This window comes from Panthera onca, chromosome B2, assembly GCF_046562875.1.
Source record: "Panthera onca isolate mPanOnc1 chromosome B2, mPanOnc1 haplotype 2, whole genome shotgun sequence".
Classification (NCBI taxonomy): Eukaryota; Metazoa; Chordata; class Mammalia; order Carnivora; family Felidae; genus Panthera; species Panthera onca.
The window spans coordinates 43,832,024-43,845,265 of record NC_138343.1 but is presented as its reverse complement, the minus strand read 5'-3'; the positions used below and the strand labels follow the sequence as shown (position 1 = coordinate 43,845,265).

At 44.5% G+C, this 13,242-nt stretch overlaps 1 protein-coding gene across 4 annotated transcripts in view; it reads left to right on the top strand.

Annotated features, from left to right (window-relative positions):
- RCAN2 (regulator of calcineurin 2) overlaps window positions 1-13,242 on the top strand; it is a 273,660-nt gene that overhangs the window by 244,358 nt on the left and 16,060 nt on the right. For 3 of the 4 annotated variants that reach the window (XM_060615653.3, XM_060615652.3, XM_060615654.3), the window contains 2 exons: window positions 803-976; window positions 6,258-6,429. In XM_060615653.3, coding sequence (XP_060471636.1) covers window positions 803-976; window positions 6,258-6,429 — 346 coding nt within the window. The remainder of the gene's footprint in view (window positions 1-802; window positions 977-6,257; window positions 6,430-13,242) is intronic. The other variant, XM_060615655.3, reaches the window with a different exon arrangement.

Below are 13,242 nucleotides of genomic sequence, written 5' to 3'. Positions count from 1 at the left end.
TTGAAAATTGTACTGAATCAAAAACTTCAAATGATTACTTTGTATTGTGATAGGCTTGGTTATGCCGTAGGAATAAAATAATCTCCAGATCTCCGTGGTTTAATGCGATAGAAGTCTGTTTGTTTATTTGTTTTGCCAAAGCAAAGTCAACTCTAGGATGGGTGGGAGTAGGGAGAAAGATATTTCTGCTCCACACAGCCCCTCAGGGACCCAGGAGAATCTCCTGAAGGACCGAGGAAAGTCCTGTTTCTCGATGGTATACCATTTGGAACACACGGCATCTTCAGAGAAAGATAGGAAACTTTCTCAAGGGCTTTTTCTTGCCTTTGGCACACATTTCATGGACCAGGACTCATCCCATGACACCATCTAACTAGTGCCACCAAAGTGGGTCGTCACTTGTAATATCTACTGCATACTTTACTCAAACAGCTCTAATATTTTAGAGTTAATGAACTTCTTCAAGAATCTTATGACAACAATGATCCCTCTCCCCAGAAAACAATACGTATACAGAGAAACTTCCTCAAAATTTTGCATAATTTTCAGGTCTGTTATGCATTTCAAACCCCATTCACTGCTCCTCTAAGGATCCCTAGACCCAGGTTGCGAATCCTTCCACTGAATCCACGGGCATGTTTAACACCCGGTAACAGATTGACAGGTGAAAAAAATGCATTACTAATGTGCTGCTTGAATGTTATGTTGAGAACAGCCTATTTATTTACTTATTTATTGATTAATTATTTGTGTCGTGCAAGATACATGACCCATGGATTTTCCTCTGTGTTTGTTTTATCAGGAAAAATTTGAAGGTCTGTTTCGGACTTATGATGACTGTGTGACCTTCCAGCTATTTAAGAGTTTCAGACGTGTCCGAATAAACTTCAGCAATCCCAAATCTGCAGCCCGAGCCAGGATAGAGCTTCATGAAACCCAGTTCAGAGGGAAAAAATTAAAACTCTACTTTGCACAGGTAAGGTAATTCTTACTCTACATTATTATTATTATTATTATTATTATTTTGCCTTTTTTTAAATTTTTTTTTAATGTTTATTTATTTTTGAGACAGAGAGAGACAGAGCATGAATGGGGGAGGGTCAGAGAGAGGGAGACACAGAATCTGACACGGGCTCCAGGCTCTGAGCTGTCAGCACAGAGCCCGACGCAGGGCTCGAACCCATGGACCGCGAGATCATGACCTGAGCCGAAGTCGGCCGCTTAACCAACTGAGCCACCCAGGCGCCCCTATTTTGCCTTTTTAAAAGTGTAAATAGAGCCCTTTCTACTTTGACTGGTTTGTAGTCTATAATTAGTTCACAGATAAATAAACCTATGCCCTGATTCCCAGACAGGGGTACCACAGAGGTTTAGAAAGCAGGCTCTGAGGGCTGACAGCCTGAGCTGTCACCTGGGCAAGTTACACAATGTCAGTGGGTCTCAGTTTCCTCACCTATAAAGAGGGAGAATGATACACACACCGTTCTGCTGTTTTACGAGGATTAAGTGGACTATTGCATGTTAAAGTACCTAGTGTTTGGTAAATGCACAGCAAATATCAGCTAGTACTTGTAATAAGAATGGTCTACACCTAGGGCGCCTGGTGGCTGAGTCAGTCAAGCGTCCAACTCTTTGTTTTGGCTCAGGTCAGGTCATGATCTCATGTTTCATAGGTTCACAGTTCTGTTGGTACGGAGCCTGCTTGGGATCCTCTATCCCTCCCTCTCTCTCTGCCCCTCCCCCCACCTGCTCTTTCAAAATAAATAAATAAACTTAAAATTAAAAAAAAAAAAAAAAGAATGGTCTATTCCCAACTACTCTTAAACTTCCCAGCAGGCTTATAATTAAAAGTTCAGTTATGTGATAGTTTTAGTGGACTGTATATCTTTCCAATGACTCTGATTCATGAGAAAAGATTACAAACGTATGGAAATCAGATGTTTTATTTCATCCAAAAATAAGTGCTGGCTATTCCAAACGGGGATGAACAGTTCTTGGCAATGCTCACAAAGTCCACGGCAATAGAAGATCAATGTCCTAATATTAGTTCCATCAGTGCCCTCCCTTCATCATTAGATATCCTGATCCATCTCGTATCGGTCAGTAAACGTTGTTCCCACCTTTGGACTCTACGAAGATGGCATAGTAAAAAGAACGTAGACTTTGCTTCTTTTTAAGGCTGAATAGTATCCTGTTGTACGTAGATGCCACTTTCTCTTTACGCATCATCTGTCGACAGACATTTATGCCGTCTCCACATCTTGGCTATTGTGAATAGTGCTACAATGAACACAGGAGTGTTAATATTTCTTCCAGAGTCTGAATTCAATTCTTTTGGATAAATACCCAGAAGCTGAATTACTCATTGAGATGGCGGTTCTATTTTTAATTTTTTTAGGCACCTCCATATTGTTTTCTATAGTGGTTATGCCATTATGCATTCCCACCAACAGCACACGATGGTTCCTATTTTTCCACATCCTTGCCAACACTTGTTATCTTTTATTTGTTTATTTAATTTTGATAACACCCATCCTAACACCTGTGAGGTGATATCTCATTGTGGTTTTGATTTGCATTTCCCCGGTGCTTAGTGACCTAAATATTTTTTCATAAACCTGTTGGCCATTTATGTATCTTCTTTGGAGAAATGTCCATTCAGGTCCTTACTCTGTTTGCTTTCACTGAGTTACTGGGTTTTATTTTGTTTTTTGTGTTTTGTTTTGTTTTGTTTTGTGTTTGTGTTTGTTTGTGTTTTGTTTTGTGTTTGTTTGTTTGGGTGTTTGTTTGTTTGTTTTGCTTTTGAGTCATAGGAGTTCCTTAACTTCTCATCCTATACATGAATAGAGAGATTAACCTGTCTTATATCTGGTTTATAAATATTTTCTCCATTATGCAGGTAGCCTTTTCACTCTGTTGATAGTATCCTTTGGTGTGGAGAAGACTTAGATTGATGTAATCCTGCTTGTTTATTTTTATTTGTGTTGCCTGTGCTTGTGGTGTCATACCTATGAAAACATTGTCAAGGCCAATGTCATGAGGCTTTCTGTTTATTTTCTTCTAGGACTTTCTCGGTTTCAGGTCTTATGTTTAGAATCTTTAATCCATTTTGAGTTAGTTTTTGTGCATGGTGTAAAATGAGGTTTTAACTTCATTCTTTTGCATGTGGATATCCAGTCTTCCCGGCACAATTTGTTGAAGAGACTGTTGTTTCCTCATTGTGTACTGTTGGCACTCTTGTTGAAGATCAGTTGACCCTCTGTGTGTGGATTAATTTCCAAGCTCTCTGTTCTATTCCATTGGCTTACGTGTCTGTCTTTTTTTTTCAACTTTTTTTTTTTTTTTTTTTTTTTTTAATTTATTTTTGGGACAGAGAGAGACAGAGCATGAACGGGGGAGGGGCAGAGAGAGAGGGAGACACAGAATCGGAAACAGGCTCCAGGCTCCGAGCTGTCAGCACAGAGCCTGACGCGGGGCTCGAACTCACGGACCGCGAGATCGTGACCTGGCTGAAGTCGGACGCTTAACCGACTGCGCCACCCAGGCGCCCCAATTACGTGTCTGTCTTAATGCCAGTCCCTTGCTGTTTTGATTATTGTAGCTTTGTAATATATTTTAAAATCCGGAAGTGTGATGTTCATCTTTCTCAAGATTGATTTGGCTGTTTGTGGTCTCTCGTGGTTCTATATGAATTTTAGAATTGTTTTTTTTTTCCACTATTTCTGTAAAAGAAAAATGCCATTGCAATTTTGATAAGGATTGCATTGAGTCTGCAGTTTGCTTTGGATAGTGTGGGCATTGTGCAATATGGATGAACCTGGAGGACAGTACGCTAAGTGAAATAAGCCATTCACAGAAAGACAAATATTGCATGATTCCACTTATATGAGGGATCTAAAATAATAAAATTCATAGAACCAAAGCGTACGATGGTAGTTTCCAGGGACTAGAAAGAGTGGAAAACGATGAGTTACTAGTCCACAGGTATAAAATTTCAGTTAGATGAGATGAATAAGCTTTAGAGATCTACCGCACAACATCGTACCCATAGTCAACAATAATATGCTGTGGGGCACCTAGGTTCAGTCAGTCAAGTATCTGACTTTTGATTTCAGCTCAGGTCGTGATCTCACGGTTTGTGAGTTTGAGCCACACATCAGGTTCCGCCCTGTCAGTGCGGGATTCTCTCTCTCTCTCCCTCTCTCTCTGCCCCTCCTGCGTGCTCTCTCTCTCTCAAAATAAGTAAAATAAACAATAACAAAAAAAAAACCATTAACAATAATATACTGTAGACTTAAAAATTTATTAAGTGAGTATATCTCTTGCTAAATGTTCTTACCGTAATAAAATAAAATAAAAACTAAATGAGTAGAATTTAGACTTTGGCCTTAGACCCATGTTCAGATCCCATGCTGCTAGTAACTATGTGATTTGTAGAAACCTCAGTTTCTTCATCTAATGAAACCCCACCTGTTTCCTTAAAAAGTTAAACATATAGAGTTCCCATCTGACCCAGCAAATACTCACTCCTAGGTGTACATCTAAGTGACTTGAAAATAGGCCTCAAAAAAATGCATGTACACATATATTCATATATAGTAGTACTATGACTAGGGTAGAAAGGGTAGAAAGAGTCCAAATGTCCATCAGTGGCTGTGGTCCACCTTTCAACAAACAAACTGTGGTCCATCTTTCATTGGAATGTTATTAAACCATAAAAAGGAATGAAGCATTGATACATGCTACCACATAGATGAACCCTGAAAACATTATGCTAAGTAAAAGAAGCCAGACACAAAGAGGTCACATATGATTCCATTTATGTGAATATCCAGAATAGGTAAATCCATTGAGACATAAAGCAGATTGTTGGTTGCAGGGTCTGACTAGGGGCAAAAATGGTAGTAGCTGTTTAATGGGTACAGGGTTTCCTTTAAGGCAATAAAAATGCTTTGGATTCTCTGTCTCCCTCTCTTTCTGCCCCTCCCCACTCACACGGTCTCTGTCTCTCTCAAAATAAATAAACTTTCAAAAAATGTTGGGGCGCCTGGGTGGCTCAGTCGGTTAAGCAGCAGACATCGGCTCAGGTTATGGTCTCTGTGGGTTCAAGCCCCACATCAGGCTCTGTTGACAGCTCAGAGCCTGGAGCTTGCTTTGGATTCTGTGTCTCCCTCTCTCTGTGCTTCCTCTACTCACACTGTGTGTGTGTGTGTCTCTCTCTCAAAAATAAACATTAAAGGGGCGCCTGGGTGGCGCAGTTGGTTAAGCGTCCGACTTCAGCCAGGTCACGATCTCGTGGTCCGTGAGTTCGAGCCCCGCGTCGGGCTCTGGGCTGATGGCTCGGAGCCTGGAGCCTGTTTCCGATTCTGTGTCTCCCTCTCTCTCTGCCCCTCCCCCGTTCATGCTCTGTCTCTCTCTGTCCCAAAAATAAAAAAAAACGTTGAAAAAAAAAAAAAAAACATTAAAAAAATTAAATTAAATTAAAAAAATGCTTTAGGGGAACCTGGGTGGCTCAGCCAGTTAAGCGTCCAACTTCGGCTCAGGTCATGATTTCAGGGTTCGGATGGTGACTTCGAGCCCCACGTTGGGCTCTGTGCTGACAGCTCGGAGCCTGGAGCCTGCTTCAGATTCTGTGTCTCCCTCTCTCTCTCTGCCCCTCCCCTGCTTGCTCTCTCTCTCTCTCTCTCTCTCTGTTTCTCTCTCTCTCTCTCAAAAATAAATAAGCATTTTTTAAAAATGCTTTGGATGTAGGTAGAAGTGGTGATTGCACAACCCTGGAAATGTACTCAAGGCCACTGATTGTTTACTCTAATGGTTAATTTCATATTATGTGAATATCACCTCAATTAAAAGAATGAGAGAAAAAGAAAGGAGAGAAGGAGGGAGGACAGGAGGGAGGAAGGAGCCTGGGGACCAGCAGTTCAGCCTCACTCGGGAACTTGTTAGCAATGCAGATCCTCAGACCCCTCCCCAGCTCTGCTGAATCGGAAACTCCAGGAGCGGGGGCTCTGCAGTCTGTGCTTTTAGTAAGCTCTCCAGGTAATTATGATGCACGCTAAAAGTTGAGAGCCACTGTTTTAAGGATGAAATAAGATAACTGAGCATATGGTGTGTGGTAAGTAGTGATTATTATTATAGCCTGCTTCATTGGATCACTTGTCACAGGCTCCAAATGCGACTCTGCATCATCGTGTACCAACACGGCACATCTGAGGCCCTAATGAATAATGCGTCTTCATTTTTTCTCTCTTTGAAAGGTTCAGACTCCAGAGACAGACGGTGACAAGCTGCATTTGGCTCCACCACAGCCTGCCAAACAATTCCTCATCTCACCCCCGGCGTCTCCTCCCGTGGGCTGGCAGCCCATCAGTGATGCCACGCCAGTCCTCAACTACGACCTCCTCTATGCCGTGGCCAAACTAGGACCAGGTACGCTCTGCGACCCTTTTGCGAAAGAAACATCGTCAGCAACCTAGAAAAGCCAAACAAGATTAACAGCCTTGAAATCCGGGGCTCACGGTAACATGGGCATTTCTAATGGGTTTATTGCACTGTGTGGACAGCGAGAGGGCTGACGGATGGGAAGGCAACACCGGACTTTGTCCCTGTTTAACTGCAATTCAGGAACCGGTGCTAAAATGCCTGTCTGTGCAACTTCTGCGTTGCAATGCAGATACTTTAAGACTGGGAAGAGCTACCGAATTCCTATACCATGAGGAAGTTGTTTGTTTTCTCAGGACAGGCAAAATGAGCTCTAGCGACAGGCACGAGGCTTCGATGCTATGCAACCTTCTTTTACTGCTGCCATAGGAAAGCCCAGGAACCCTCTGAAACAAGACAATCTTCCTGCCAAAGTGAAGTCTCTAGGTCCCCAAGAACCAGATCACAATAGTCTCTAACTTAAAAAAAATCTTTCAGTCCCCTCATTCTGGTGGTTGGTACAGGAGGCTCAGATTCTCTCATTCTCTGCAGTACAGTATTCCATTGGGTGAATATGCAATCACGCTTTACTCATCCAGTCTCCTGAGTTGGACACTTAAGACAGTCTCCAGTTTCTTGCCATTACAATCAGAGCTACAGTTGGGGCACCTGGGTGGCTCAGTTGGTTAAGTGTCCAACTTCGGCTCAGGTCATGATCTTGCGGTTCGTGAGTTTGAGCCCCGCGTCGGGCTCCCTGCTGTCAGCACAGAGAATGCTTCAGATCTTCTGTCCCCCTCTTTCTGCCCCTCCCCACTTGCTCTCTCTCTCTCTCTCTCTCTCTCAAAAATAAATAAACATTTTTTTAAAAAACTACAGTTAACATCCTCGTGCATATCTCCTATGCACTTGCCCAGAATTTCTGTACATTTTGTACCCAAGTGATATCGTCCTCACTTTCTTTTCTTTTTTTTAATATGAAATTTATTGTCCAATTGGTTTCCATACAACACCCAGTGCTCATCCCAACAGGTGCCCTCCTCAATACCCATCACCCACCCTCCCCTCCCTCCCACCCCCCATCAACCCTCAGTTTGTTCTCAGTTTTTAAGTCTCTTATGATTTGGCTCCCTCCCTCTCTAACCTTTCTTTTTTCCTTCCCCTCCCCCATGGTCTTCAGTTAAGTTTCTCAGGATCCACATAAGAGTGAAACCTTTCAGCAGATGTTGCCATCTTGCTGGAAAAATACTCTAAAGTATTAAGAAAGGTGAAATGAAATGGGGTTGCTTATGCCAAGGCATTTTAAAACAGCGCTGGGAGGCCCATCCCAGAGATGGGCCTTGTGCACATCCTCACTCGGTAGGACCATGAACTTTTGGACTGGGCCAAACCACAGATATTACAAGAACTCAGCCGGCAACTTTCCATAGGAAGAGATTTTGCTTAGTGAAAACCTTAACAACCAGTTCTGTTCAGCCAAGATATTCTGCCACCAACACCCACCAGAATCCTTTGTAAACAGCATCTACAAGCATTCCCTTTTTTCTTTAAAAATGCTTGACTTTTGTTCCCTGGGGTGGGGGGCACTACTTAGGTTGCCACAGTTCTGAGATTCCACAGAAATGCTTTTGGGGGGAGGGGGGTTTGGCTCAGCTTCTTTTCTCGGTTGACATTATTTTTCCTGTATTATAGCAGGGGGGGACATGGTGGAAAGAACAGGGGCTGAAACCAGGTGATCAGAGGGTTTAGGCACTGTGGATCCAAAGGTAAATCATGCCCATTGTGTCTGCTCTATGAGCTGGTCTCCTGATGTGAGGGGGGGGCTTTCAAAATATAACCACAAGGCCCCGACTGCACCCTAAGAGATTCTGATTTAATTGACTTGGGTCAAGTTCAGGTGTCAGTATTTTTAACAAGCTCCCTGGTGATCCTGAGGTGCATATCTGTATCAAGAACCACCGGTAGCCAAGTGACAGATATCAGCCATGATAGACTTAATAATGAGTTCTTCCCAGTATTTCTCAGTGTGCTCAGGAAAACACGTGGACCCAAATCGCCCACCCCAGAAGCCTGCGGTTTTAACCATCACACGTGACGATTCTTGCACAGCCTGAAATCTGCAGACCCGACGCTGGGCTCGAACTCACAAACCGGGAGATCATAACCTGAGCCGAAGTTGGATGCTCGAAGGGCTGAGCCGCCCAGGCGCCCCTCTGGGGTTTCTTTCTAATTACCATCAAATCGCTCAGCTTCTTGGGGCCTCTACAGCGGCCATCGGTTCCACCCTTAAAGAGCCACTGTGAGAAGCAGTAGGTGCCTGACTAAGATGAACTGATAAAAAAAAAAGCGATGTAATAACGAGAGACATATTTGTGACGCGTTATTTCTCTGAAGGCCCGGTCCATATCCAGGAATCCTGAGCCAACGCACTTCCCACGCGTGTCTGTGCTATAGGTAAATGGAGAGTGTATAAAATGAGTTGAAATAAGTTGGGTCTTCTCAAGTCAGGCCTTGTGCAAGCCTCTCCCACAGTAATTCAGAACACTCCAGAAGCAAGAAGGCACACCCCTAGGTGGACCGACTGGAGCCAAGGTACGCCTGAGCCTCACGCACGGATACTGACAAGAACCCATCTGAACCCCTTGTACAGTTGCTTGGATGGCAGTACGTGGAGCTTCAGAGAGTCCCTGAGGTCGTGGCCGGAGGACCTAGGAGTCACTGGCCAAGCTGCATTTTACAACAGCGGAGGAAGCCGAGAGGCCCCGACAGGGGAGAAATCACTTGCCGGGACAGAGTCAGGGTTCCAAGGTGGTGATCTTCCTACTTCACTGTTGACCAAAGGAGGCCCAGGCGGAGTCAGACTTTGTGACCATCAGATCCCAGCGGGCCTCGGGTCCACTCACTCGGAGCCGGTAACCCAGTCAACTCAAATCACGTTTCATCCAAAATTGGGAAAGAAATTCGTCTGTAGTTCATGTTCACAGAGCTGGATGCAAAGACAAGATAAGGGCAAGCCTCGGATATCCTCACTGGCTGACGGAGCCGAGTCCCAGGTCTGGAAGACACTGCCAGGGGCAGGTGAGAGCTGGACCTGATGGAGGCAGAAGGAACGGATAGTGTGGGGGTTTTAGGCCTCGGAAGGGGTGCTTACAGAGCCTGGCACAGAGGAGGCAGGAAGGAGGGCTGAAATGGTCTTAAAAAGATTGTTTTACAGTTTATTCATTTTTGAGACAGAGACAGAGCGTGAGCGAGGGAGGGGCAGTGAGAGAAGGAGACACAGAATCCGAAGCTGTCAGCACAGAGCCTGACGTGGGGCTCGAACCCATGGACCACGAGATCATGACCTGAGCTGAAGTCGGACGCTCAACTGGCTGAGCCACGCGGGCGCGCCAGGAATGAAATGGTCTTAAAGAGGCGGAGGAAAAAAGGGGGTTCTTTTCAGAGTTGTGAGGAACTTACCAACCGCCGTTTAAAGTGCATCCCTTTTACCTGAGTGGTGCTGCTAAACTCTGGGCTTGACTTTCCCTTTACCAAGTAAATGTACTCTGAAGTGCTCTGCACAGAGAGAGCAATCATTAATACCCCCATTTGACAGATGAGAACACTAAGCTGTACAGAGGTGAGCGAATTTGCTCAAGGTGACACAGCTGGGCGGTGGCAGAGAGAAGTGTCCAGACTGGCTCTTCTGACTCCATGAGATCTGGGGCCAGATCCCATGGCCTTTGATTGAGGATACTGGTGGCCTCAGCACACGTCAGGCCTAGGATGCTGGCAAAACCTTCATCCCGACCCTGAGTCGGCAGTTCTCTTTAATGCCACTGTGACTTTCAGAAGGCCAAATCCGGGCCTGGCCAGTGTGCAAATGAAGGCCTGTGCACTGTGTGTGTAAGAGCGGATAGTGAGGGTTTTCTGCTTTTTTAGGGATGCCCGACACTGCGTCCCCTGGAACAGCTGCCATTCGGATGCGTTTTCTGGTCTAGCTCTCTCTGCATCCTTTGCCAGCAGTCTGAGGCTGCTTCTCTTTATTTAGTTATCCATTTGTCCTTTTCCTGTGTCCTTGAAGCTTCTTCGCTCCACCCAGACGGATGATCTGGAGCCAACAACTGAGTTGAAAATATCACAGAGGTTATATTAGAAGCGTGAGCCCCCGGTGGCCATTTCCGCTGCACCTGTGAAGGAGCACAGCCACACCCTGCGTCCCTCCCATGCCCATCTCCGCCCCCCTCCCCACGAGGTGCCCGGGCGAGGACTTGCTTCTTCAGTCTCCTCTTGGCCCTCGGCACAAATGCTCGCTCCCTCCTCTGGTGATTTTCTATCATCTGATTCTCAGTCTCTACTTTCTGAGGGGGGGAGAGCATGTTTTATTCATTCTGGTACTCCCAGCGCCTGAAAGCACCTTACACTAGTTGATGTTCAATAAATATTGAATGAATGAATGCATGCATGAATGAGTGACTAGATCAGAGCCATTAGCCTGCCTAGAGATAATTCCTTCACTGGCAAATTGTTGCTTTCTTACGGCTTTCGCCAGACTGCATCAGGCAACACTAAATTAATGTTTTCTCCAAGGGGAGGACTTCTAGCGTTTCCGTCTGGGGAAAAAAAAAATGATTTCGTGAGATTCATTTTTAATCCTCTGGCAGAATCATTTCAGTAACAAATGATAACTCATTCCACATGAAGGGATGGCTGCCTCCGTTCCAGGAGTACAGAAACACAGCAGAATGAGAGCAGAGAGCAACTCAAAGGGTCAGAGGAATGGGGTTGGCCTGGGAGGGGTGACCAACCCCACAAAATTGGGAGAGCGGACTGACTGATTAGAGATATGGAAATCCGAAGCTGCCGGGAAGAATTAAGTCTGAAGAAAGAGCATCATGGAGCAGGGATCCGGGGCAAGATGGCACCCAGGTTCAGGATCCCACCCCAGTGGGAGCTCTGACGCGTCCAGCCACCCTGAAAGGCAATGACGGACATCACCAAGACTCTTTCACGGAGGCTCCAACAAGCAGGGGCAACATGGTACCCCCTTTCCTTCATCAGGAAAGGAACCCTGGTGACCCCCTTCCAGAGAGGGCCAGCGCAAGCTCCCTGGAACTTCTAGAGAGGCTCTGGAAATAAGCGTGGAGAGTGCAATTACAGTGGAACCGTGATCAAACCCAAGCCCGTGGGATTCCTTTGAAATCCTTAACAGGCTGTTACAACACCTCTTAAGACACAAGGGCCACATCACCCTGGAGAAGCAAGTCTGGTTCTATTCGTTGCAGAGAGAACAAGTTTATATCAGGAAAATGGGAGAGGCACAATTTCAAACCTTCTTAACTATTGTCCCCAAGACTGTATGTTCTGTTTTTGATCCAAACTAAGTAAAATAGATAAATTAGGAAAAACATTTTAAATAGAAATAACGGTTAAAACATATATTAGGGCTTACTAATATAATGGGCCAGGCACTGTTCTAAACACCTTAGTATATTATCTCATTTAATGCCCACAGCAAGTCTGTGACACAGAAATTGTTCTTCTCCTCATTTACGCAGCTGGGGAATGTGAGGCACAGAGTGGGTAAGTAGCTTGCCCAAGGCTACACAGCTGGTAAGTTGAAACAGGCACCTCTGCCATAAGCAAGAAGCAGAAAGATTTGATTGAGCCAGCGCCTTTGTCCTGGGGAGTGAAAAGTCTGAGAAGCCAGAGAGGTCTCCTGAACGGTAACATTAATTTCTCTAGAAGAAATTCACGAGTGTTGCAAGAGGGAGTTTTAAAAATGTGAAACAACTTACACAATTTGTTCCTCCACATTATGTTTCTGGGCTTATTGGAAGTGCCCGACAACACACGCAGGCCTCCAAGGTCCATTCGGTGCTTTTCTCTCTCGTCCTCCGGGACATGCCAATCAGGATTTGCCTTCTTCTGCTCTGTTTAAAGGACAGTTACCGTGTCTATCAAACAGAGGCCCTCTACATTTACATAATTCCTCCTGGTGAATTTAGAGAAGCCCATCATCAAACAATCATCTAGGCAAAAGAAGGTGGGCTTAGACCAAGAAGAAAATGAATCGAATATGCATTTTGGTTTATACATCTGTCATTCCTGACTCCAGAAAGAGTACGGTGCTATGTTCTTTTCAGATGTACAGCAAAATAGGAAACACAAAAACCCAGCCCAGCAAGCCAGCTTATCTATACCAATCAGCAAAAATGGGAACACAAAGATGTTACAATGTACTAAATGGGTGGTAAATCAGAAGTGAGATGTGAAATGCCAGCCTTTATTCTGCTCTCTAGGATGGCTCTGGAAGGTCATGTTCATTGTCACTGAAAATGCCTGCAGGGAACGATATGAAAAGTCATTGTCTGTTCCTTTTTTTCCTCCTGCTATTTTTAGATCTTGTTAGGGAGATCAATTTTAGTTAACTGCAGAGCAGGGCTTAAAATGGTGCCCAAGTTTCAAGTTGCGAACATCTGCTATATTTAGCCTTTTTCCTTTTTCCAAATTCCTCTCCATCAAAACATGCCATAGTAAAGCAGTTTTGCTGGTTTGCTGCTTAGTATACAGCGTTTCCTCTACAAGGAAAATATATTTCATTAATTCATGTAACTTTATAAGGAAGAAAGAGTTTCTATTCCAGGCTCATTGATTCAAAGGTAGAGCAAATTCTGTTTTTTAAATATAGATGAACACCTATATTTTGGGTGCATATGTATGACTATTATATAAGCCTCAGTTCTTGTTCAACAACTGCTATTTCCTGGTCACAGATATGAAAAGCAAATAAAACAGTCAGGCTCCAGGATTTCCACTCACACCATCTCCTCCATCATCCCCCAC